This window comes from Phocoena phocoena, chromosome 15 (genome assembly GCF_963924675.1).
Source record: "Phocoena phocoena chromosome 15, mPhoPho1.1, whole genome shotgun sequence".
NCBI classification, from domain to species: domain Eukaryota; kingdom Metazoa; phylum Chordata; class Mammalia; order Artiodactyla; family Phocoenidae; genus Phocoena; species Phocoena phocoena.
Window position 1 is genome coordinate 64,866,027 of NC_089233.1, and position 26,679 is coordinate 64,892,705.

Genomic DNA, 26,679 nt, shown 5'->3' on the forward strand with positions numbered 1-26,679 from the left:
GCATCTGCGCTCTGAGCCTGTGCCCTCGGAGTCCCAAAAATGGCCTTGAGACCACAGAAGCCCTTGGAGAAGACCCCCATCAAAAGCTTGGCATTGCCCTCTGGCACACGTGGGCCTTCCCAGGCTTACTTGACACAAGATGCTTCCCTGAGCTTAATGAGGCCCCTTCTGAGGGAGTTTTTCCACACTGCCCTTTACTTTCTCAGTCCCATTTCATTTCCCCCATCCTGCTTCTAAAGCACGCGGCAAATTCACTCAACAAATATTTATTGAGTACTTACTTGTGTCAGGCACTATCATTAGGCTCAAGGAGAAAGCATGGGGGGGGGAGCAGAGGGACCTGGGAAGAGCCCTGAGCCAGCCTTACATCTCTAACCACTCTGAGAACATTTCCGAATTCTCTCCAATTATCAGACGTTGCCTAGGGATGTCCCAGAGAGGGGCTTGGCTTGCTTATTAGTTACCCCGGTGACACATATGCTTAGCTGCTCAACTGGTGCTGACCTGAGGCAGGACAAGAAACCGGAACAGTGTTTGCCTCTGTGAGCAAAAATGGGATGGAGAGAGGGCGGAGAGAGCCCTGCACCTGGGGCCCAGGTGACACAGTCAGCCACATCCCCTCTGGGGCAGGCTGGTGGCCCACTCCAACTCCCCCCGAGAGCGAAGGCACACTTTGAATGCACCAGGTTCTTTTTACAGTCCTGGGAGAGAAGCCACAGAACCTCGTTCCTGTCCTCCTCAGCCTGAGAGCCCCCAGCGTTTCTGGGCCAAGAGCTGGAGTGGCTCCGCCCTCTCCGGGCCACCTGGAATTGGACTCAGGCATCCCTGTCTTTGCAGGAACCAGGTGTCCCGAGCGCACTGGACATACCTCAGAGAGAGAATATTTGTTCTGGGTTCTGTGCCTGCCTACAGACCCTAAGGGTGTGGCTTTAGGGCAGGGAAGATATGACCAGGCTTATTAGCTTGTGGGCCAGCCACAAGGGTTTGTGGAGCTCTCCATCCCACAGATGTTCTGACCTTCCGCCGAGAGGCAGGCAGTGCCAGCAGGGAGGAGGGGAGCTGCAAAGCTGAAATCTAGGGCACTGTTTCCTCCCCATCCTCCTCTTCATAGGGAATATAGACATTTGTCTTGTCTGTCTTCAACCTACTTTTCCTTTTTACATTTCGCATCCTTTCTGTGCCACCTCTCCACCCAGGAGACCATGTAGCATGGTGGAAAAAGTCCTGGAGGGCAGTCAGGAGTTCTGGGTGGCCATCCTGGCTCAACCCCTAACTCACCACGTGCCACTGAGCTAGTCCCATTCCCGCTTCGGGGCCTCAGTTTCCTCACGTGCAAAGCGAAGAGGATAAAGCAGAGGCTCTCCATGCCCTTTTGCCACTCTGCCAGCCTACAGATCTTTGTTTTGCCTTCTTTTGCTTTCTTGGGATCTTTTCCATCTGAGGGTATAGGAAGTGCCAAGACCTGTTTCAGTTTTTGAATCCTGCAAGCACATTCCAAGACTGGCCTGAAACTGCATGATCAACATCACTCTAAATATATACTTTTTTTTTTTTTTCCAAAAGCACCTTCCCAACCAACTGCGATGCTGTCCTGGTCCTTTTTACTCGCACCCTTCTCTCCTCTCTTGTCCCCGCGCTCCCCCACCTCAGTGCTCCGTGCTGTATGCGTGTGCTCTCTGTTCTTGTATACTCAATAAAAGTGAAATAAATGTGTTTGATGCTGAATCACAAACTGCCTTGGCATCTCTCTCTCTGTCTCTGACCTAGGCTACCAGTACAAGTTGGCATCGTGGGAAGGGCTAAAACTGGGTGGAGAGATCCCAACTGGGACACTTTCATTCAACCTACAACACTTTCATTCAAATATTTGCAGATCCCAACGTGGTCCAGGTCTTGGCTTTGGCTTTACACGTACAACAACAAATAAGACAAAGCCCCTGACCTCCAGGAGCTCACAGGCTAGTGGAGGAAACTGATAACAAAACAGGCGAGCACTCAGAGATGATTCCAGAGTGATCAGCACCAGGAAGGAAGTGCATCAGGGAAGGGGATCGTCACTGAAGGAGACCACTTTAAATAAGGTGGCCAGTTATGGCCTCCCTGAGGACATGATTTTTGAGCTGAATGAAGAGAAAGATCGAGTAAGGTGAAGAACTTGGGTGAGAGCATTCTAGGCAGCAGGAAGAGTAGGCATGCGGACCCAGGACACAGAGGGGCTTGGTGTGTGGAGACACACTTGAAAGAAGAGCACCACCATTGGGGTCTTTTCCCACATCCTCCTTCATGGGAGCCGAGTGGATAATGTATACAGCAAATGTTGCCATAACCCCATACATGCTACCCGTCCCGACGTTGACATCATTTTTCTTTCAATTGACTCTCTGTAAAAATAAATAAATAAAAATAAATTTATTTTAAAAGGGAACTATATTGCTTCCACAAATGAAAAACTAGCGTCACTTGGCAAAGGAAGGAGGTCTTCATAAAAGTAAATGCAAGAATACTAAAATGTAAAAACCGTAATCCATGTGAAACCTAAATGTGTCCCTTGGGCTACCTGAGGTGCATGTACCAGCACTTTGCTTTCATTCTACCAGACAACTCACCCCAAACCACCTTTCTTTACTACCCCAAATCTCACAAGCAAGAACCACTGCTAACTCTCTGGTCCATTTTCTTCCAGTCTTTAATCATGTATATGTATTTTATCAGAGTTGAAGTCACCTGGTACATGCTGTTCTAAACTTTTTTTGGTGGGGAGGCTGTGACGCAAGGCATGCGGGATCTTAGTTCCCCAGCCAGGGATCGAGCCTGGGCCCCCTGTGGGGGAAGCCCGGAGTTCTAACCACTGGACCGCCAGGGAAGTCCCCCATTCTGAATACTTTTAAAGACTTAAATCCTGAGCATTTCCCTATAACTTCAAACACTAAATACTGTCTTTTCTTTTTAAAGGTAATTCATTAAATGCTACAAGATGCTATGCAGTGAAAAGCAATTCTTCAACTCTCTCCAGACTCCTGTCCATTGTCAGAGGCAATTGCTTCCAGGAGTTTTGTGAATCCTTCCCTGAATTTTCCCTGTAGGTTTCCTTTAGTTGTCTGTCACACCTGAGGTCCTGAAATAGGACAAGGTTTGCAAACATTGGGTTCCCACCCACCCTGGGTCTGTGTCTCTGTCTCCCATAAATACAGAGTCAGCCTCCAAGCTGCTTAGGAATAACCTGGCTGATTCATTTAGATCAGTGACTCTTAACTTGTGTGTGTGTGTGCACATGTGCGTGACTTTGTCCCTCGAGGAACATTTAGCAATGTTTGGAGATATTTTTGGTTGTCACAACTGAGAGGTGCTACTAGCATACAGTGGGTAGAGACCAGGAATGCTGCTAAACATCCTACAACACACAGGACAGCAGCCCTACAACAAAGAATTATCTAGCCCGGAATCTCAATAGTACCAAGGTTGAGAAACCTGATCTGGGTGGACATGCAACCCACCAGCTGGGATTGCTGAGCTACCACCTACGGCTCCTGTGCCCATAGTTCAGTGCCCTGACATCTCAGAAGATGGTGAGTCCTGCTAGAATAGGGATCTCTGAAAAGAGACCAAGGAGCTCAGCACCTAAGGCTGGAAATGGGGAAGAGGTGGGGAGGGAGCTGAGCTTCTTCATGCAGGAAATGGAACTGACATGACAGACAGATTGACACGCATGACTGTGACTGATGGAGACCATCTCTGGCTAATCCAGCAGCAGCTCATTGTGATCAACCATGACTGCAGGGCCCGGTCTAGTCTAACCCACTAAGAGATGAATTTTGACTGAGACAGATTGGCATGCTTAGTAGGGTTAGTGCAAGGATTAGACATCATACACCAAGTGGCCTGCCCTATGGATTTTGCACTTACCTAGGCAGCCCTCACAATCATGTAAGCCAATTCCTTGTAATAAAGCTCTTATATACCTCCTGTTGGCTCTGCCTCTTTGGTCGAACCCTGACTGATACAACCACCCAGCACAGGGCTAGGCTCCAAAATAGAAGCCATTAATTAATAAAGAATTACTGTCATTAATTAAATGCATAATGTATGTATTGAGCTGGGCCTTTGTGCCTGGCTTTTGTGCTAGGTTCCAGGAAAACAGTGGAGAACAAGACAGGCAGGTTTCCTCCCTCAAGGTGCGTTTACAGCCTGATTGAGATATCGTAGTAGGCCTGCACTGTCAGAGGACACTGGGTGGTTATAGCTAGAGGGACCGATGTGGTGACTACTGCTGTGAGACTGGTTCTCTCTAGGCTGGGTTTCTGAAGCTCTCCTCTACAGCTGAGTATGGTTGGAAGCTGGGACCAGGTGATAACGGGCCAGCTGTGACACTGTCACTCAGAAAGAGATCGACTGACCCGGACCACGACTGAGCCTCTGTCTGTGGCTACTGGGCAGCCATGAACTTGACCCCAGCCTCAGAAACCATGACTGATTGAGACCGAAAAACCATGGCTGGTGGATGTGTTTCTGGAGCGGGATATAAAATGCATCGTTTGATGAAAGTTATTATCCACTGTTCAGAAGCTAAAACCAGTAACTGAAAGTAGCAAAAGGCAATATTTGATGGGGCGGAACCTGCAGACGCGGGCCGTTCCTCCCGCGACCGAGAGATCCGCCCGGCCCCTTTTCCCATTGCTCCAGTCCGGCGCCCGAGAGGGAGAACTTCCGGTGCGCTTCCGCGGTGCCTGAGCCTGAGGCAAGACCCAAGTCGGTGAGCGCGGCCTCCTGTCCTCTTTTAACTCCTCTGCTTTCTTTGTCTGTGTGGTCCGGCCACCCCTCTTCCCAGCTCGGGATCGCGGAGGGCCCTGCACTAGGGCACCTAGCGGGGACTGGGACATCCCCGTCTGTGGGCCGGTGGTGGGACCCACCTGTCTCTACAGGCCTTGCTCCCTGAGAAACCGTCACCAGATACACCGTCGCCAGGACTTCCTGGGGCACCCGCGGTAACTTGGTTTTTTTCGTAACTTTAGAACTTGCGGGCCGGAGGCCGTGGCTCCGCCTGACGTGGTTCTGAGCTACTCTCTGTAACTTCGGCTAAGGTCTTTTCTCCGAACCGAGGCTTTGTTTCTTATCTACAAAATGGGTATCATGCTTTTATTAAACAAATGTTTACCATGTGTCTAATATGTGCTAGAGATACAAAAGACCCACGTGTCCTGGAGATGACAGCCCTCTATTAACATTTGCAAAATTGCAGCTGTGATAAGTGACATGGAAAGATATAAGGCGCCGTGAGAGCGAATTACAGGAGAACTGACTTAGACCCGGTCAAAGAAGCTTTACTGAGGAGATGAATACTGAGCAGGATCAGAAAAATGATTTGAGAAAGAGGGGAGGGAAGAGTTTTCTATCAGGGAAGCCTCCTGTTTGAGGGTCTGAAAGAGGTCAGTTTGGCTGCAGCACAGAGCGTGTGGGGGAAAGCATGGTATGACACAAGCTGGAGGAGTTGCCAGGGACCAGACCACGCAGGCCTTCCTTGTAGGTCACGGTAGGAATTTAGTTTGCCAAGAGCCACGTGAGAAGCCTCTCAGAGGATATTAAGTATGGGTGGTGACATGCGTAGATGAGTGCTTTGAGAAGGTCACTCCAGCTATTGGATGGAGAAGGGATTGAAGGGGCGATCACTCTCTGGGTGAGGGATATGGTAGCTTAGATTAAGGAGGTGGTAGAGAGAAGTGGGTGGATGCGGCTTTCTGCCTCCCAAGGCATCTTCTTCGTGCCAGGCCATGTGCCAGCTGCTGAAGATATAGTGAGGAGAATTACAGTCTGGTGGAAATAGAAGGAAAGGAATGGCATTTTCAAGGAGGGGCATACAGATGCCACCAGGGAAGATGGCTAATTGATGAGCAGTTATTCTAAATGCGATAGTTGTTCATCTAGCAAATATTTATTAAGTACCTTCTGAATTCAAGATTAGGAAAATGATATAAATTATTCAGAGCAGCGGCTTTCAGACTTTTTTGATTGTGACCTACAGTAACAAATACATTTTATGTTGTGACCAAGAGTCCATTCAAACACACAAAGCTTCAGAAAACAGTACTTAGCTTTAATATTTATGATGTACTCTGATTTTTAAAAATTCTGTCCTTTTATTTAAAAAAATTAATGCTGGCTGAGATTCCCTAAAATGATCTCTTGACCCATTAACAGGTTGTGACTTGCAGTTTGGAAAAATAATGCTGATTTAGAGTGAGAGTCATTTGTGGTGGGTATTGGGTTAAGACAATAAAATATGTCCTTAACATTTTTGGAAAAGGGTTGCTCTTCCTTTCCTCATGGTTTTATTTTGCTTTGTTTGTTTAAATAAAATGAGTAAAAAGGATTAAACAGGCAGCTGGTCCTTCTGTTTGTGAAGGTTTGGGGCCTTGTTTGTATGTCTGGCTAGATTGGAAGTGCCTAGAGGGCAGTAACTGTCTCACTCTGCGAATGTTTCTGTTAGTGCCTGGCAAAGATCCTGGCACAGTGCAGGCATTCCAGGGTTATTTGTTGAATTGAATAGATAGGTGTCTTGGGACGAGAGGGTTAGATAATTGTCCTGTTTAAATTAGTTCATGTTGGAACCATTCTTTTTTTTATTTGGCTGTGCCAAGTCTTTTTTTTTTTAAAAAACAACACCTTTTATTAATTAATTAATTAATTAATTTTTTTTTTTTGCTGTGTTGGGTCTTGGTTTCTGTGCGAGGGCTTTCTCTAGTTGTGGCGAGCGGGGGCCACTCTTCATCGCGGTACGTGGGCCTCTCACTATCATGGCCTCTCTTGTTACAGAGCACAAGCTCCAGACACGCAGGCTCAGTAGTTGTGGCTCACAGGCCTAGTTGCTCCGCGGCATGTGGGATCCTCCCAGACCAGGGCCCAAACCCGTGTCCCCTGCATTAGCAGGCGGATTCTCAACCACTGCGCCACCAGGGAAGCCCTGGAACCATTCTTATAAATACAGAGGCAGTGTGTGTCTGCTTACAGAAGTTTTATCAGTGTGTCCTCATGGGTAGTTCAGAGGTAGACAAAATAAATGTTCTATGGTCTTTCTCTTCGGATCCAAGGCCAGCTGTGCTTCCTGGATCCCTTCTGGGTGAGCAGTCCAGAGCTGCTACTGACTGTGAACCCTTTGGGAAGTCGTTTCACTCCCTGGACTTCAGGTTTTTTATAAGTAAGAGAAGAAGGGTGTGGTTGTGGTTGAAAAGCTCTTTCACTGCCCAAACCTTTTGTGAATTTTAGATACTGAGCACCCACTTTCCACCTTTGGTCCATTTCTGGGCCTTCCCTGAGGCTTATAGGAAACTGAGTGGGTGCTTCTCAACTCTTCTGGGGACTCTCCAGCAATAGGTTTTAGACAGAGTTAGAGTTTAAGACAGTTTAGGCAGAGTTATAGTTAGAATGGACCAGCCAAGCTTTCTCTGCCTTCATCCTCTGTTGTGAGAAGGAGATCTGAGAGTAGATCCTGAGTGAACAGTGGAAAGGACACTGGCCTGGAGGGCAGGGTACCCAGGTTCTAACTGGGTCCTCTGTGACCTTGAACATGTCACTTTTCTTTAACTGATTGTCTTTCCAGCTGTGAAGTGAGTGTTCTTGCTCATTAAACCAAAACACAAAACCCCTCTTCTCTTTGAGTCTTATTTTCTTCATCTGTAAAACAATGCAGGGTTGTGGTGAAAATTAAGGGAGATAATTACGTCAGGGGTCTAGTTCAATATCTAGCACATAGAGAATGCTCAGCAAATGAAGCATCCTTCCCCAGGTTCTGATTAACTCTGATATATTTCTTTTTCAGCTGTTCTGGAAAACTAGAAAAGTTTTCTTTTTGGTCACTCACCACTGGTCCCATGGCTGCCATGCAGATGGATCCTGAGCTTGCCAAGCACCTCTTCTTTGAAGGGGCCACTGTGGTCATCCTGAATATGCCCAAGGGGACAGAGTTTGGCATTGACTACAACTCCTGGGAGGTGGGGCCCAAGTTCCGGGGTGTGAAGATGATCCCTCCAGGCATCCACTTCCTCCACTACAGCTCTGTGGACAAGGCCAATCCCAGGGAGGTGGGCCCCCGTATGGGCTTCTTCCTTAGCCTACAGCAGCGGGGGCTGAAGGTCCTGCGCTGGGATGCAGTCCAGGAAGAGGTAGACCTGTCCCCAGCCCCAGAGGCTGTGGTGGAGGCCATGAGGGCCAACCTCCAGGAGCTGGACCAGTTCCTGGGACCTTACCCATATGCTACACTCAAGAAGTGGATCTCACTAACCAACTTCATCAGTGAGGCCACAGTGGAGAAGCTCCAGCCCGAGAGTCGGCAGATCTGTGCCTTCTCAGAGGTGCTGCCTGTGCTCTCCATGAAGTACACCAAGGACCGGGTGGAGCAGAATCTACCCCGCTGCGGCACTGAGTGCAAAAGCTACCAGGAAGGCCTGGCCCGGCTGCCCGAGATGAAGCCCAGACCCGGCACAGAGATCCGCTTCTCCGAGCTGCCCACACAGATGTTCCCGGCAGGTGCCACGCCAGCCGAGATAACCAGGCACAGCATGGACCTGAGCTATGCTCTGGAGACCGTGCTCAGCAAGCAGTTCCCCCAAAGTCCCCAGGACGTGCTAGGTGAGGAGGAACAAGGCTTTGAGAGTGGGCCAGGGGAGGTGTATATAGTAGGAGGGCTTGAGAACAAGGAATACATCTTGGGTTATCTAGTCCAGTGGTTCCTAAAACTGGCTAGGAGGCGGTCTTGCCCAGAATGCTTGTTAAAGATACAGATCCCCAGGTCTTACCCCTGGAGGATGATTCAAGAGATCTGGATTGGGGCCCCAGCAATTTATCTCTCTGTCTACCTAACAGACAAGCACTGTGGGTGAACCTGATGCAGACAGTCCTGGGTTTGTGTACTGGTGGCGTGGCCCAGCCTCCGTGCCACCGCGTCGTACAGATTGAGGTCCACAGAGGGAAAGGATTTGGCTGCCAAGTGGTGTAGTCGAAGTGAGACCAAAGCCTAGGGCTCCTGGTTCCCAGGCCCAGCCGTGTTCCTGGGGGCCTCCCACCTCCCCCCTCAGTTTGCTCCTGACTCTCTCAAGGCTTCATCCAGAACAGTGATTTTCTTTTTCTATTTTTTTTAAAGGTCCAATTCTTTTTCTTTAAATTTTTAAAATTTTATTTTAAAAAAATTTTGGCTGCATCAGGTCTTAGTTGTGGCACGTGGAATCTTTCATTGTGGTGTGTGGGCTTCTCTCTAGCTGTGGCACGCAGGCTGCAGACTGTGTGGGCTCAGTAGTTGTGGTGCACAGGCTCTCCTCTAGTTGTGGGGCACGGCCTTCAGAGCACGTGGGCTAAGTAGTTGTGGCGCATGGGCTCAGTTGCCCCATGGCATGTGGGATCTTAGTTCCCCAACCAGGGATCGAACCCACGTGCCCTGCATTGGAAGGTGGATTCTTAACCACTGGACCACCAGGGAAGTCCCAGTGATTTTCTTTTAATTGTCATAGTTTTTATTGTTGTTTTCCCCCCTTATTACAAAAAAATAACATATATTCATCCTAGAAGAAAAACAAAAATAAAATTCCAAATCCCACCACCTAGAAATAACCATTGTTTTGTACTTTGTTGTACTTATTTTCCATCTTTTAGGTATATATTTATATGTATTTCTCAGTTTAATATATTTTTGTGTTTCCTTTTAGTCTTTTTTTATTCAGTTATGTGTTTTTGTATATATAATATTTTTACAAAAACAAGACTACAGTATATTATTCTGTAATTTGCTTTAATGTAAACATTTTTCCATGTCACTGAAATGGTCACTTCTCTTTAGTGGCTACTTATGTTCCATAGTAATTGAACCAACCCCTGTTGATGGATCTTTAAGATGTCCCTATTTTCCCTATTATAAGTGGCGTCTAATGAATGTCCTTGTGTGCCCTTCTGCATACATTTCGGGGTGAAATTGTTGGATCAGAGTGTACATGTTGCCAGGAGAAGGTCATGCATCCTTGCCAGCTGGTGAGGCTGTTGCCCATCACCTTTGACATGGCATTTGATATGGCAGTTTAGCAAAGGTCTCTTCCAACTGGATAGTTGAAAAATGACATCTTGTTTCAATTTATATTTCTTCGATTACTAGTGACAGCAAACATTTGTCACATCTTTAATAGTTGTTAATATTTTTTCTTGTATAAGTTGTCCAATATTTACATCTTTTTCTATTGGAAGATCAGTGAGAATTTTGAATATAGGGCCTTTTACATAATAGGCTTAGCTGATAAAAAGGGACATTTTATGGGGTGTCTATTTTCATTTAATAAGTAACACTTGAAATTCTGGCTTAAAAATAAACAGAAAAAAAAATGAACAGAAATCCTGTTTTCTACCTCTTAAACATTTCAGTTCTTCAAAGTAATCTTGTGAAAAGGTCTGTTTCAGGGATTACTGTATCTTCATGACAGTCCTTTGAAACTATTTCTGATCTCATAATTTAATTTTAGACTGAGCCAGAAATGTATGAATTTAGACAAATGCCCTAAATTCAGAGAATAAGCTCGTATTTTCACAAACTAACGAGGTAAAGCCAACTGAAGAAGCAAATCATTAACCTCTAGAAAAGGTTAAATTTTCTAACCTATAGAAAGTTTAACTATATTTTGAAAATATTGATCAGATGTTCAAAATATCTAGACTAGGTAGCTATCCACACAAATCAAACTTGGTTCCACAAGCCTAGGAACAGAGAACTAGTTTTTCCAGGTCTCCAGAGGTGACAGATCAGACACCATGCATTTAAAGAGGTATTTAGTATTGAGTACATCTGTTCTTTTTATGGCCCACACGTAGATATACCACAGAAGCCCTCCTTAAATTTGAAGCCAGAGAGAGCGTCTCTGATCAGCAACAGTTTATCTTGGCAACTAGAGACCCAGCTGCTTGCCCAAGGACGATGGCTTCTGGATTACCAGGTCTCTGTTTGAGACAGGGATCTGGTGGGAATGTGGGAATAATAACTAAGATTTCTTGAGTGATACTTTGTGCCAGGCATTATGCTAAATGCTTTATATATACTATATTGATTCATTTAATCTTCACTACAACCCTCAAATAAGGAAATTGAAGCATAAACAGATTAAGTAACGTGCCCAAAGTCACACAGCTGCTAAGTGGTGGAGCTGAGATTTGAACCTATGCATTTTGGCTCCAGAGCCCATGCTCTTAACCACAGGCTGCTCATAGAGATCAAATCACAGAGCCCTGTGATTAAACAAAGAAAAATAATTTGGCTGGCAGGCTAACCCTGGAACAAGTACTCCTGAATTTTCTTGTTCAGGGAGGCTCTAGGACTGTTCCTACCCAATAGAAATCTGTTTTAGGGCTTCCCTGGTGGCGTAGTGGTTAAGAATCTGCCTGCCAATGCAGGGGACATGGGTTCAAGCCCTGGTCCGGGAAAATCCCACATGCCACGGAGCAACTAAGCCCGCGAGCCACAGCTACTGAAGCCACACTACTGAAGCCCATGCGCCTAGAGCTGGTGCTCTGCAACAGGAGAAGCCACCACAATGAGAAGCCCATGCACAGCAACGAAGACCCAATGCAGCCCAAAATAAATGAATAAAATAAATTTTAAAAAGAAATCTGTTTTATCTTTCCATTGTTCAGTTGCTAAGCATTAGATGTGTGACCTTGGGCAATTTGCTTGACCTCATCTATGAAATGAGGCAAATACCACCTTCCCTGATCACCTTGTGGAGTTGGGCTGAGGATTATGTGGTGTAATGCAGCATTTCCCTGACCCTGAAGCAGACCGTGTGCATCAGAAGCACCTGGGAAGCTTGTTAGAGCTACAGATACTGAGGCCCCATCATCTGTCCTCAACCAGGAGCTCTGGTGGTGAGGCTTGGGCAGCTTTATTTTTAACAAGTTCTCTTAGTATTTCAGATGGGCAGCCAGTTTGGGGATCCACTTGGCATAACATCCATGGACACATTTTGTAAACTTGTTAAATGCTAGGCAAATACTACGTGTGCCTCTTCTCTTGTACTCAGATATCACAGAAATCCAAAACCAGTTTGGTTTCTCATGGCTTGAGTTTATAGCAGTTCAGCAAACTTTTATTGAGCAGCTGCTAGGTGCAAAACCCTGTGCCGGGCTCTGGAAGAGTGACAAGGATAGAAAGCCACTTATTGCTGAGGCCCAGTGGAACTGGAGGCTTAGTAGTGTCAGCCAGTACTCCTGTCCCTCAGGATCATTTCTCCTCTCTGCACCTTTCAGGTGAACTCCAGTTTGCCTTTGTATGCTTCCTGCTGGGGAACGTGTACGAGGCATTCGAGCACTGGAAGCAGCTCCTGAACCTTCTGTGCCGGTCAGAAGAGGCCATGGTGAAGCACCACACCCTTTACGTCAACCTCATCTCCATCCTGTACCACCAGCTTGGCGAGATCCCCGCCGACTTCTTTGTGGACATTGTCTCCCAGGACAACTTCCTCACCAGCACCTTACAGGTGAGCAGGCTTTTGGCTGACACCCAAGTGGGTCAGAATTAAGGCCAGGGTGTGTGAAAGTACCCTTGGAGGCTTACCTTTTTTTTTTGCTCTTCTTTCCTGAGCCAAGTTGTCTTCATTTCAGTTTCCTAATAGTAGGCTGTTCCCTGGTTCTCTCTCTCCTGCTTGATTATAAGCTCCTTAATTCCAGAGACCCTCTCTCCTTCTCTCTGCCTCGCCCCCCAAGGTGCCTAGCACTGGGGTACTTGGAATTTGAGTCAGCCCCACCCCTTGAGCAACTCGGCTCAAAACAGTTTTTATTTCTGCCTCCCTGTAGCTGTAAGTTGCTGCAAACCAGTAGGACAGAGTTTTGAAGCTAGTTATTCCCAGGGAAACATCTGCAGCTCCTTAGATCTCATTTAGGCATTAAAGTAACTTTGATTTCCTGTTCAAACAAAATGTGCCAGTTTCTTCAGAGATTCTCTGACAGAAAAAGTGAAATTTGCTTTTAACTCAGCAATTAAATTTTCATTATGAGTGATAATTAGGGAAGAAGCTTCAAACAACTTACAATCTCCATCCTGTGCTATTTCCTCCCTTTGCAAACAGATTAGCTTCCTTTATGTTCTTGGGACAGCCTCTGTCACTCACATTGTGTAACTTTCTCAAGTATAGAAGAGGCAGAAGCTGCAGGCTGTCAGTTTCCATACTTTCTGTTTCATGACTTTTTTTTCACTGTGTGTGAGACCCCCACAGGCCTGCTCCTTAAAAGGTGGCTATTCACTAACCTCCCACTCCCACCCATGGTAAGGGAAGGAATGAACAGTCATTAAATGCCTGTTGGCATTTAATAGGCACCATGCTTATCTCTTTATATGGGTTCCCTCATTTAATCTCTGGAGCACGTGAGACGGAGGATTTTTCCCATTTTACAAATGAGAACACTGAAACTCTAAAAGATTAAATCATTAATATAAGGTCACACAGCTGGTAGGTGGCAGAGTCAGGATTTGTACCCAGGCCTGAGTCTTGGTTTAAGGCCTATGCTTATGCCCCTACATACCGAATACAGTGTAGATCCCCCCCCACCGAAAAGAGTCTTGATTGACATTAGTGGACATACCTATCAGGGGCCTGTTTCTCAGAGATACAGAATACTTTTCTAAAACCAGCATTCTGTTGGAAGAGTCCCTGTGATCAGGCAGCTGACATAAACCTCTGAAGTTGAAGGACTTGTGTGGACCATGGGGATGAGTCAGTCAGGCTGATGGTTTGAGCCTGGTGTATTCCACTTCATGAGAGTTATAAAACTGCCCTTTTATTGGTTCTTGATATCACAGAGAAATTAAATCCCTTTAGCCTTCCTCTGCAGGGGAAATCGCCCCAGTTACTGGGTCATGGGTTGCAGAGCAGTAGGAGGCAGCAGCCTGCTAACTGGCCTCTGGCAGTGGGAATACGTGCTGCCCTTGTGATATGCCCTAGTGCTGTCGTGCAAACATAGGAGGGCCGCAGTGTGTCGTTGGCTGTCCAACCGTTGTCAGCATGACCAGCAGCTGAGCTCTCATTGCTGAGGCTTTGTTGCCAGCAATGATTTACAAAGCAGAAAGGGCCCAGCTGGATTGCTCGATGTCCAGGTAGGGTGTGCAAAGCTGATGATTAGAAGAATTTTGTCTTTGGACTTTTCACCAAGAAAATTTGATGTCATTATTTGGAAAAATCCAGGACATGTGCCTTAAAAAAAAAATATCAACACCTGTTTTTTTTTGTTTTTTTTTTTATAAATTTATTTTATTTATATTTGGTTGTGCTGGGTCTTCGTCACTGCGCGCAGGCTTTCTTTAGTTGAGGCGAGCGGGGGCTACTTTTCATTGTGGTGCGCGTGTTTCTCATTGTGGTGGCTTCTCTTGCTGTGGAGCACAAGCTCTAGGCGCATGGGCCTCAGTAGTTGTGGCACGCGGGCTCAGCAGTTGTGGCACATGGGCTTAGTTGCTACGCGGCATGTGGGATCTTCCCGGACCAGGGCTCGAACCCGTGTCCCCTGCATTGGCAGGCGGACTCTCAACCACTGCGCCACCAGGGAAGCCCCTGTTTTTTGTTTTTTAAAGCACATTCTCTGCATTCAAAGACCTTATTCTTTTTTTGTTTTTTTTTAAATTAATTTATTTATTTTTGCTGTGTTGGGTCTTCATTTCTGTGCGAGGGCTTTCTCTAGTTGTGGCAAGTGGGAGCTACTCTTCATCGCCGTGCGCTGGCCTCTCACTATCGCGGCCTCTCTTGTTGGGGAGCACAGGCTCCAGATGCGCAGGCTTAGTACTTGTGGCTCACGGGCTTAGTTGCTCCGCGGCATGTGGGATCCTCCCAGACCAGGGCTCGGACCCGTGTCCCCTGCGTTAGCAGGCAGATTCTCAACCACTGCGCCACCAGGGAAGCCCCCTCAACACCTGTTTTTTAAGCATTCTTTCTTCATATACAACGTTCTTCTCGGAGTGTTGAGGAATATGTATATGAGTTAGCTTGTTTCTTAGAGGTACAGAGCACTTTTCTAAAACCAGCATACTGTTGGAAGAGTCCATGTGATCAGGCAGCTGACATAAAACTCTGAAAGTCGAAGAACTTGTGCAGAAGCTTCTCTTCATTGATTTAGCAGGCGTTTGCTGTGTACCTGTTGTATACAAGGCCCTGTTCTAGGATGGGAAATGTAGCTCTGGGCAAGACAGACAGAGTCCCTGACTTGGAGTTTAGATTTTGGTGGGAAAGTAAACAAATGAATTAACCAGATAACTCCAGGTAGCCCTAAGTGTTTTAGAAGGCAGTACCATTTTCCTAACCCGGGCCTTTTGGTCTCATCTAGACTGCATCAGAGTTTATGAACTTCCATGTTTACCCCCATCAGTCCATCTGTCTCCCACACTGCCACCAAAATGCACCTCTGATTCTATTTCTCTGTGGTCCTCGTTGCCTAAAAAGTTACAAGCCCAAACCTAGGTGATAATACCCATTCTGATCAGGCTCCTAATCTGTTCTCCAGCTTTTCCTTCCTTTCCCTATTTTCCACCATCAACTCCAGCAGTAGTGGTCTCCTTGCAAGTTGCCAGAGATGCCATGCTGTTCCATGCCTTCCTCTTTTTTTTTTTTTTTTTTTTTGCAGTACGCGGGCCTCTCACTGTTGTGGCCTCTCGCGCTGCGGAGCACAGGCTCCGGACGCGCAGGCTCAGCGGCCATGGCTCACGGGCCCAGCAGCTCCGCGGCATGTGGGATCCTCCCGGACCGGGGCACGAACCCATGTCCCCTGCATCGGCAGGCAGACCCTCAACCACTGCGCCACCAGGGAAGCCCCCCTCTTTTTTTTTAATTGTAAAAAATACGTAACATGAGATTTACCCTCTTGATTTTTTAAGTGTACAGTACAGTACTGTTAACTATAAGCAGAGAGGATCTCTAGAACTTTTTCATCTGGCACGACTGAAACTTTATACCCATGTTTCATGTCTACTTAACTGAACCTGATTTTCCCTCCGCCTGTACTTGTTGATCCTACAGGATGCCCTCTAGGCATCCCTCTCTGTGGTGCCATCCCTGATATCTCCCTCCTTTCCATACTATTAGCCTACTTTGTCCGTGTCACTGTTATATTGCACAGGCTGTGCTTGTGAAATGTATATATTGTCTGCCTGACTTCCCCACTGAGCCATGGGCTTTTACCAGAAGCCTATTTTTTGTTCATCTGGTTATATTCAACACCTACTTGAGGCCTAGCACTGATCTCACTTTGTGTTATTGGGTGTTTTTAGTGCATAATTCCTGTGGCAGTGTGAACAGATGACCCTGCTATGACAGGTGTAAACAGTGAAGTCTGGTCAAAGGGCATTAGGAGCACCAGAGAGGGGTTGGTTGGTTCATTCAGGCTGGAATTGAGAGTTGAGACAGAGAGTCAGGAATGGCGTTTTTGTGAAGGAGGGCATTTGATCATGAGCTTGAAGGATGATACAGATTTCAATGGGCAAAATGCGGAAAGGGTATTTCAAAACTCTTCTCTTTTTTGATGGCAAGTTTCACTGATGCCATCTTGGCAGTGAGATCCTGTCACCCTACACACAGGCACTCACTCCGGGTGTTTGTGAGTGAATGAATCAGCCCATAAAAGCCTTCCTTAGCCAGCCACCTGCTCTCCCCGCAGGTCATCAAGTAAGTAGAACTGGCTTTCTTACTTCAGAGTTTAAATGACTGCTACACATGGAGAGGGACTGGTGTTTGTGTGTGAGCACTTAAAGACAGCCACATTAGCTTGTGTAAAATCAGTGACATGATGCCCTCTGCCAGTAGAGGCCCCTTTGAATAGATGCCACTGATTTTTACAAATCCCATGGATTAGCTTGAATAAAAATTATTTGTTTTATAAAAATAGATACAGTTTTTTCTTTTATTTGAAGCAACTTGAGTCATCATAATTTGTTTAAAACCAATAAAAGGATAATCTGAATTTAGTAGTATGTTATAAAGTGAATTATGTACAAAATAAGAACTCTTATTACTGATTGCATAGCATTTAGGCATATAGTCATGTAACCTGGTTTTTTTAATACTTTTAGTCGCAGTAGGCCACTAAATAGGCTCTCCAGCTGCATTTAGCCACGCAATAGGCTCTCCAGCTTCATTTCTTGCCAGTATTCGAAATGCTAGTGTCCACCTTTAAGTCTCAAGGGAAAACACTAGCTCTGACAATGATGTCTGTAGTACCGGCATACCTTGGAGATATTGTGGGTTAGGTGCTGGGCTACCACAATAAAGTGAATATCACCAGAAGTGAGTCACATGAATTTTTTGGTTTCCCAGTGCATATAAAAGTCATGTTTACTCTATACATAGTCTATTAAGTGTGCAGTAGCATTATGTCTTAAAAGAAAATACCTTAGTGAAGCACTTTATTGCTAAAAAATGCTAACCGTCATCTGCGCCCTCAGTGAGTCGTAATCTTTTTTTTTTTAACATCTTTATTGGAGTATCATTTCCTTACAATGGTGTGTTAGTTTCTGCTTTATAACAAAGTGAATCAGCTATACATATATATATATATCCCCATATCCCCTCCCTCTTTCATCTCCCTCCCACCCTCCCTATCCCACCCCTCTAGGTGGTCACAAAGCACCAAGCTGATCTCCCTGTGCTATGCAGCTGCTTCCCACTAGCTATCTATTTTACATTTGGTAGTGTATATATGTCCATGCCACTCTCTCACTTCATCCCAGCTTACCCTTCCCCCTCCCTGTGTCCTCAAGTCCATTCTCTATGTCTGCATCTTTATTCCTTTCCTGCCCCAAGGTTCTTCAGAACCATTTTTTTTTTTTAGATTCCATATATATGTGTTAGCATATGGTATTTGCTTTTCTTTTTCTGACTTACTTCACTCTGTATGACAGACTCTATGTCCATCCACCTCACTACAAATAACTCAATTTCGTTCCTTTTTATGGCTGAGTAGTATTCCATTGTGTATATGTGCCACATCTTCTTTATCCATTCATCTGTGGATGGACACTTAGGTTGCTTGCATGTCCTAGCTCTTGTAAATAGAGCTGCAATGAACATTGTGGTACATGACTCTTTTTGATTTATGGTTTTCTCAGGGTATATACCCAGTAGTGGGATTTAGTTTTTTAAGGAACCTCCATACTGTTCTCCATAGTGGCTGTATCAATTTACATTCCCACCAACAGTGCAAGAGGGTTCCCTTTTCTCCACACCCTCTCCAGCATTTATTGTTTGTAGATTTTTTTGATGATGGCCATTCTCACTGGTGTGAGGTGATACCTCATTGTAGTTTTGATTTGCATTTCTCTAATGATTAGTGATGTTGAGCATCCTTTCATGTGTTTGTTGACAATCTGTATGTCTTCTTTGGAGAAATGTCTATTTAGGTCTTCTGCCCATTTTTGGATTGGGTTGTTTGTTTTTTTGATACTGAGCTGCATGAGCTGCTTGTAAATTTTGGAGATTAATCCTTTGTCAGTTGCTTCATTTGCGAATATTTTCTCCCATTCTGAGGGTTGTCTTTTCGTCTTGTTTATGGTTTCCTTTGCTGTGCAAAAGCTTTTAAGTTTCATTAGGTCCCATTTGTTTATTTTTGTTTTTATTTCCATTTCTCTACAAGGTGGGTCAAAAAGGATTTTGCTGTTATTTATGTCATAGAGGGTTCTGCCTATGTTTTCCTCTAAGAGTTAGATAGTGTCTGGTTTTACATTTAGGTCTTTAATCCAGTTTGAGTTTATTTTTGTGTATGGTGTTAGGGAGGGTTCTAATTTCATTCTTTTTTTTTTTTTAGAAATGGCTTTTATTTATTTATTTATTTTTGGCTGTGTTGGGTCTTCGTTTCTGTGCAAGGGCTTTCTCTAGTTGTGGCAAGCGGGGGCCACTCTTCATCGCAGTGTGCAGACCTCTCACTATTGCGGCCTCTCTTGTTGCAGAGCACAGGCTCCAGACGTGCAGGCTCAGTAGTTGTGGCTCATGGGCTTAGTTGCTCCGCAGCATGTGGAATCTTCCCAGACCAGGGCTCGAACCTGTGTCCCCTGCATTGGCAGGCAGACTCTCAACCACTGCGCCACCAGGGAAGCCCTCTAATTTCATTCTTTTACATGTAGCTGTCTAGTTTTCCCAGCACCACTTACTGAAGAGGCTGTCTTTTCTCCATTATATATTCTTGCCTCCTTCATCAAAAATAAGGTGACCATAGGTGTGTGGGTTTATCTCTGGGCTTTCTATCCTGTTCCATTGATCTGTATTTCTGTTTTTGTGCCAGTACCATACTGTCTTGATTACTGTAGCTTTGTAGTATCCTCTGAAGTCCGGGAGCCTGGTTCCTCCAGCTCTGTTTTTCTTTCTCAAGATTGCTTTGGCTGTTTGGGGTCTTTTGTGTTTCCATACAAATTGTGAAATTTTTTGTTCTAGTTCTGTGAAAAATGCCATTGGTAGTTTGATAGGGATTGCATTGAGTCTTTGGGTAGTATAGTTGTTTTCACAATGTTGATTCTTCCAATCCAAGAACATGGTCTATCTCTCCATCTGTTTGTATCATCTTTAATTTCTTTCATCAGTGTCTTATAGTTTTCTGCATACAGGTCTTTTGTCTCCTTAGGTAGGTTTATTCCTAGGTATAGTCATAATGTTTTTGGTTTGAAATATTTTGAGAATTACCAGAATATGACACAGACACAAAGTGAGCAAATGCTGTTGGGAAAATGGTGCTGATAGACTTGCTCAATGCAGGGTTGCCACAGACCTTCATTTTGTAAGAAATGCAATACCTGAGAAGTGCAATAAAACAGCATATGCCTGTGTTTTTGTCAAAACACCAGCTCTGATAAATTTCACCTGCCTACTCCTGCACCTCCTGCCATCAACTATCACTTCTGCACACTTACTGTGCATTATTTCATTTAGCCCTCACAACAATGCTAGAAGTTAAGTATATAATCCCATTTTACAGATGAGAAGACAGGAACAGGGAGGTCACATAATTTTGCCTGAGTTTGTCAGAGCTAGTGGATGGCAAGGCTGAACTTTGATTCTAAAGCCCACTGTGGTGGGCTCCCATATATGATTAGAGCCCCAGATGAAACATCCCAAATTCTTTAAACTGACCTCAGAAAACATGATTCTGCTGCTTTTCGCCTTGGTAATTGTTGTGAAGTGATAGTCTTGCTTTTAACACCACTTACTTCTTCTGCAAGTGGAAATAAAATGTACTACCTTTGGCTAGTTTCATTCTAAGTTGAATAATCATGTGGGAATTGAAAAAATTAGGAAATTTCATCTTTTTGGTCTAGCCACAAAATAGGATAAGCAGTGACTCAGCTATCTACCGTGGTATTTTGAATTTCTCAAGGTGACCTGACTGAACTCAATTTATTTTACTGGGGTTTAAAAGAAAGCTTTCACATTTCTGACTAAAGTACAATTTTACAATATATAGACTTAATGGTAAAAGTATTAATACCTTTTTTTTTAATTTGAAGAAAAATACCCAATGGGTGTTCTTTTAGTTCTAAAGTGCAGATGTTTGTGAAACGTTATTATCCTTTTTCAAAAGTATTTTTAAAATATCCAGGATTCATATTCCCATATTAAGATGATTCATTTCTCAGTGATTTTAAAAAGTTTACTTGTTTCACTTAAGTAAATAAAATAACCAGATCATTACTAAATTTATATAAGAAGGCATACAATTAATCTAAAAACAAGAGAATCAAAGTAAATTGTTGTTTGGAAACCAGATACTGTCTAAACATCTCTTCTGAATTGTGAATTTTTAAAATAACAAGTTTGTAAACTATAGGGACAAAAATAGATGAATGGATGCCAGGGGCTAGGGTCAAGGGGAGGATTTGATCTGTAAGGGGCAGTGTGAGGGAATATTTTTGGAGTGATGGAACGGTTCAGTATCCTGATTGTGATGGTATATGGGCCTTTAAACTCATAGACTGGATACCAAAAGAAAAAGCTATAAACAGATACCTATCTTGATTACATCATATAGTGGTTGCATGGGTGTATACATTTATCAAAACGAATTGAACACTTAAAATGGATGAATTTAATTGTATGTAAATTATGCCTCAATAAAGTTGGTTTTTTAAAACAGGCAACCTAGGCTGTGACCTGGGTCCTGGAGGCCTGCAGAAGAGACAGTTCCAGAAGCACCTGGTCTCCAAGCCCCTTGGTTCCCCATAGGACACGGCTGAAAATATCAAGGATGTATTATGTCTGTGTCAAGACAAAAAGAAGGTTTTGGTAGGGAAGAAGGATTTCGATTTGCCTACTGGGACTGGATCTTGCTTGACATTTATCACTTACTCAGCATTTATCACCATCCTTATCTGTACAATGGGAATAGTAATTTCCTATCCTACCTCCCAGTTTGTAGTAAAGATTAGACTGACAAGTTCTTTAAAAAGGACGTAGCACTTTTCAAATTAGAAGCCTTATTTTTCAGACTGAAGCCTTCAGTTATACCTGCCTCTAGTTGATGTTACCCCCATGGCGATGTTGGAGAGGTGGGTGGGAAGGATGAATGACAAGTATGCACCCAGCCTGTTCCAGTCTCTCACTGCTGGCCATCCCTACATCTCATTCATATCCATTCAGTGAGCATCCTGTGGGCCCCAACTCTATGCCAGGCCCTGGGCGATCTGCTGTGTGGGTCACATTGATAATTAGGAAGTGACCCCTACTCTGAAGGGGCACAGGTCACTGTGATGCAAGCAGAGTGTGAGAAATGCCATAAGGGATGCCCAGGCACAGTACTGGGGGAACAGAGGTTGGAGCAGTTCCTTTCAGCTTGGGCTTTTATAAGAGAACTGTCACAAGGAGATGGCTTGTGAGCCGGTGGCATTCAGGGGCCTGGTAAATAAGCCACGTCCTCCCCAGGACGAGTCCCTTATTCTGTCCAGCACCATCATGTAATTATCGAGCAATCATTTGGTACAGGCACTGTGCAAAAGGGACCCAGAAATAGATTTTCATAGAACGTATGATCTTCTTCGTTCTTTTGTTCATTAAACATCCAATGGGTCCTTTTTATATGGCAGACTCTGTGCCAGGGGAGTGGGATGCAGGTAGGAAAAGGAGTCTCTGCTTTGGGGTTGCTCCTTGTCTCTTGGGAGTGCTCAATGGTAAATGGACGGTTACTGACTGAGAGTGAGGCTATGTCCCAAGTAACCCTGGGCACCGGGGGAGCACAGAGGAGCACCTGTTCCGTCTTTGGTCTGGGAAGACATCCCAAAGGAGGTGGCATCTGAACTGAGCTTGGGTCACTAGTAGAAATTAGTAGGTGAAGGAGGAGAAAGCAGCGGTGGAGAAAGGTGTTATAAGCAGAGGGAAAAGCCTGTGTGAGTAGAGGCACAGAAGCGGCAATGGAGCATGTTTGGGCAGCTGCTCAACGTGGCAGGAGAGGAAGGGCTGTGTAGAGAGTAGTACAATCTACCGTGTAAGGAGGGAGAACAGGAAGAGGCTTTTGCTAATTCAGCCAGCAGGCCCCCGCCCCCAGGACCTCTGGGGGCAGACCCATGGGTGCACAGGGCCTCCAGCACTAATGCTGTTTGAAACAAGGCTTCTCTGCTTCCCATACCAGGCCCCTCCCCAGGGTTCAGCCAGCCTCACGTTCAGTGCTCCAGAGCAAGCTCCATTAGCTGCCTATGGACGGGCCACCAGCTTCCCCACTGCCCTCTCACCAGTGAGCTCACACAGCCCCTCTAATTAGTTATTGATCTGGTATTCTGTTGTAGCTGTGCTTCCTGCTCCTGTATTTAGTCAGTTCCCAAGTAATGAAACCAAATTCTGTAACCCCCCACCTTCTGCTTCTGAACTCCCCTCCCCGTCACTTCAGTCCCTGCTACCACCCCAACAAAGTGTCTCCAAACAAAGACCACTGACCATGAGCCTCACTCCTGCTAACAGAAAGACAGTGGAGAGGCAGTTAGGAGGGGTGTGTCCCTGGAAGCAGCTGCAGAGTACACCTGTTACCTTTGTCAGGTCAAGGCCCCTGGAGCCCAGATTCCTTCCATGGTGGCCTGCGGGCCAGCTGTGACACGAAGGTGATGTGGATCAGATTGATGCTTTCACCTTCATGCTGCTGTGTCTGGGGTGGTCTTGCAGGGAGCCAACGGGTAGTCTGGGAAAAACTGCTCCTTCCTTTCTGGTAATTTTGACCTGGCCATTTAACTCCCCTCAGCCTCCATTTCCATAAAATAGGCATCCTAGTGTGTCTTCCCAGGGCCTTGTGAGGATCCATTGGACTACTCTATGAAACTTCTTTGAGAACAATAAAATAGTGTGAGAAGGAGTAATGGGTTTGCTGTCATTCTTAGAGAAGTGGTTGAGATCCGGGACAATCTGGAATGGAGTTTCAAAGGTAGGGAAAATTACTCTGTTTGCCCCTGCCCATGTTTATATTAGATGAAACTGAGTTTAAAAGAACATCAAAACAAGGGATTAATATCCAGAATATATAAAGAACTTCGATCACTCAACAACACAAATAAAAAAACCTGATCAAAAAAGGGCAAAAAGGGCTTCCCTGGTGGCGCAGTGGTTGAGAGTCCGCCTGCCAATGCAGGGGACACGGGTTCGTGCCCCGGTCCGGAAAGATCCCACATGCCGTGGAGCGGCTGGGCCTGTGAGCCATGGCCGCTGAGCCTGCGCGTCCGGAGCCTGTGCTCCGCAACAGGAGAGGCCACAGCAGTGAGAGGTCCGCATACCGCCAAAAAAAAAAAAAAAAAAGGGCAAAGGACTTGAACAGACTTTTCTCTAAGGAAGATATACACATGGGCAATAAATACATGAAAAGATATTCAGCATCACTAATCCTTCGGGAAAGGCAAATCAAAACACAATCAGACAACACACCCATTTGGGTAGCTATTGTAAACAAACAAACAAAAACAAAATAACAGATACTGAAGAGATTGTAGAGAAATTGGAACCCTCGTTCATTGCTGATGGGAATGTACAATGACACAGCCACTGTGGAAAACAGTATGGTGGTTCCTCAAAACATTAAACAGAATTACCTTATGATTCAGAAACTCCACTTCTGGGTATATACCCCAAAGAACTGAAAGCAATGACTCTGTAAGAGATATTTTTATATCCGTGTTCATAGCAGCATTATTTATAATAGCCAAAAGGTAGAAACAACCCAAATGGCCATTGACAGATGAGTGGGGGAAAAAATGTGGTATCTACATACAGTGGCATATCATTCAGCCTTAGAAAGGAAGGAAATTCTGGCACTTCCTACATGAGTGAACCTTGAGGACATTATGTTAAGTGAAGTAAGTCAGGCACAAAAGGACAAATATTGTGTGATTCCACTTATATGAGGTACCTAGAGTAGTCAGATTCATAGAGAGAAAGTAGAATGGTGGTTACCAGGGGCTGGAAGCGGGGAATGGGGAGTTAATGGGTGTCGTTTCAGTTGGGCAAGATGAAAAAGTTCTGGAGATGGTTGGTGGTGATGGTTGTGTAATAATGTAAATATACTTAATGCCACTGGACTATACTCTTAACATGGTAAATATTATGTGTATTTAGTACAGTCTTTTAAATTATAATTTTTTAATGTTTAAAATGGTAGATTTTGTGTTATGTATATATTACCACAATTTAAAAAAACCAAAGCTTTTAAGGGGAATAGAAACCTCAGATTGGCAGCCTGGGGCCCATTTAGATTAGAGCAGCAGTTCACCCTCCCTGGGTTAGGGCCTGGGATTTTATGGGATCCAGGGGCTTATAAGCACCCCCATGCCTTTCTTAGTACCAGCTGGTATAGCTACTGCCTCTTTTTCTAAGTTACTGTCCAGGTGCCCAGTAGATCTCCCCGGAGAGCAGGGCCAGGGTGATGGCCCCGCTGGCCTTACTCTCAGTGGGGCATCTCTGCCCAAGATAGTAATTTTCCATTCTGGTCCTGCCCGAGCTTCTCAGCTGGGCTTGGACCTTCTTTCTTGGTTTGGGGGGAGCACAGTAGGTGTCCTGAGCCTGTGCCAGCAGCGGCTGATCCACCCACCCCGGAGAGCTGAACACCACGAGGAAATTTCCACAGCTTTCTCAGCCCCTCTGTGTTCTTAGGAGTGACTTATCCTCTGTTCTCTGTAGGTTTTCTTTTCATCTGCCTGCAGCGTTGCCGTGGATGCCACCCTGAGGCAGAAAGCTGAAAAGTTCCAAGCTCACCTAACCAAGAAGTTTCAGTGGGACTTTGAGGCGGAGCCTGAGGACTGCGCCCCGGTGGTGGTGGTTCTTCCCGAGGGCGTGGGGACTGGCTAACTGGAAAAGCTCTCAGCCAGAGGAGGCTCCTTCCCCACGGCTGCGGTCCTGGCTCCTCCATTCACCTGTCCTACTGGGACTTACTGGGGCAGCAGCCTTGGCAGGTTCTACAAAGATGGAGCCAGAATTCCCTCCTTCACCAATAAATAAGTTCCTTCAGTGCCAGAGAGGCTGTACCCCATCTAGAAGGCACATTTGTGGGTTCCCCGTCAGCCTGGCCTCGGTGCTATAACCTAACTGAATTCCAGATGAGCTCTTGGGAGAGACCTGCCTCAGCAGCAGCTTGCTTCCTTCCAGAAGAGAAGTTGAGCCCAAAGCCCAGGAGAACCGATTGTTTATTCCGTAGAATGGTTAGAAACCCTGGACTGCCCAGGAGTCTGAGATGTCAGTTGGTGACTTTTTCAAAGTTAATCAGAGGGTAATAGGGAGATGAGCCAGGATTTCTGCCTGCCCCTTGTTGGATGGGAATACGTCACAGAAAACATGGGTGTGTGACCACCCTGGAGCCCCAGGTTGGGGAGGGCATAACAGAAGACAGTTGGGTTGAATCTGACGAGTGGTCAGCTTTTGCTTTAAGTCCCTTTCTCCTGTCCAGAGATCCCAGTGGATAATCTTTCAAGATCATTGCAGCCCCTGACCTCAGAGGCGTTGCTAGTGCCACACCCCTCCCATCTGCTCCGTTCTGAGGCCTCAGACCCAGAAGTGGGCCTTGGTGACCCTTTGTATGGTCCCATTCCTCACCAGAGCCAGCACGAGTGTTTCTGATGACCTGGAGATTCAACGACAAAGAGAAACGTTCTTGCTTTGTACAGGCTTCTTTGGCCCTGTTGAAGTTCTGTGCCTTTATTCAGAGCTCCAGAGACGACCTGGTCAGACTGGGTCCGCCCCCCGTCCTGCTGTGGGGCTGTCAGCCACAGGAGTGATGGTGCTCCGGTTTCCTGGGAGTCCTGAGGGCCCGTGCATCATACACACAGGCCCTGCCACCCTGACCTCAAACTGTTGTACTGTGATCAGAGTCCCTGTGCTGCTCTCTCCCAAGGCTGCGGCTCACACTAGGTTTCTGAATAAGAATCCCCTCTGGTTAAGACTTTCGGTTCCACTTGTCTCCTTGGAATTGTTTTTCCAAGAGCATAACATACATTAAAGTCTTGGAGTGGAGACTAAATCCCCTTGTGTGAGTCTCATAGTTCATCTGCCCAGTTCCCACCACAGCCAGGCACTGTCCTTAGATGCACATGTCCTCCCTACCGGGCACCAGGAGACCCTGCCCAACCTCTGCAGGCTCTGGAGGAGGCAAGTGGCCAGTGATGTCTCCTGTCACCAGCGGGGCTTCTGAGATGGGCACACCTGCAGGAATGATTGAGGCCCTGTATCTATATAGCAACCAGAAGGT

At 45.7% G+C, this 26,679-nt stretch overlaps 1 protein-coding gene across 1 annotated transcript; it reads left to right on the forward strand.

The window, feature by feature from the left end:
- Positions 1 to 7,828: 7,828 nt before the first annotated feature.
- Positions 7,829 to 26,447, forward strand: AAR2 (AAR2 splicing factor). Its single transcript, XM_065893344.1, has 3 exons — positions 7,829 to 8,619; positions 12,265 to 12,494; positions 25,119 to 26,447. The coding sequence occupies exons 1-3, from the start codon at positions 7,863 to 7,865 to the stop codon at positions 25,284 to 25,286; spliced, it is 1,155 nt and encodes a 384-aa protein (XP_065749416.1). The 5' UTR covers positions 7,829 to 7,862; the 3' UTR covers positions 25,287 to 26,447.
- Positions 26,448 to 26,679: the final 232 nt, after the last annotated feature.

Bases quoted from the DNA above. Each gene is read 5' to 3' on its own strand.
- AAR2 (XM_065893344.1), top strand. From the start codon at position 7,863: ATGGCTGCCATGCAGATGGATCCTGAGCTTGCCAAGCACCTCTTCTTT. The intron at 8,620-12,264 runs GTGAGGAGGAAC...TGCACCTTTCAG, and splicing joins AAGTCCCCAGGACGTGCTAG to GTGAACTCCAGTTTGCCTTT. The intron at 12,495-25,118 runs GTGAGCAGGCTT...TGTTCTCTGTAG, and splicing joins TCCTCACCAGCACCTTACAG to GTTTTCTTTTCATCTGCCTG.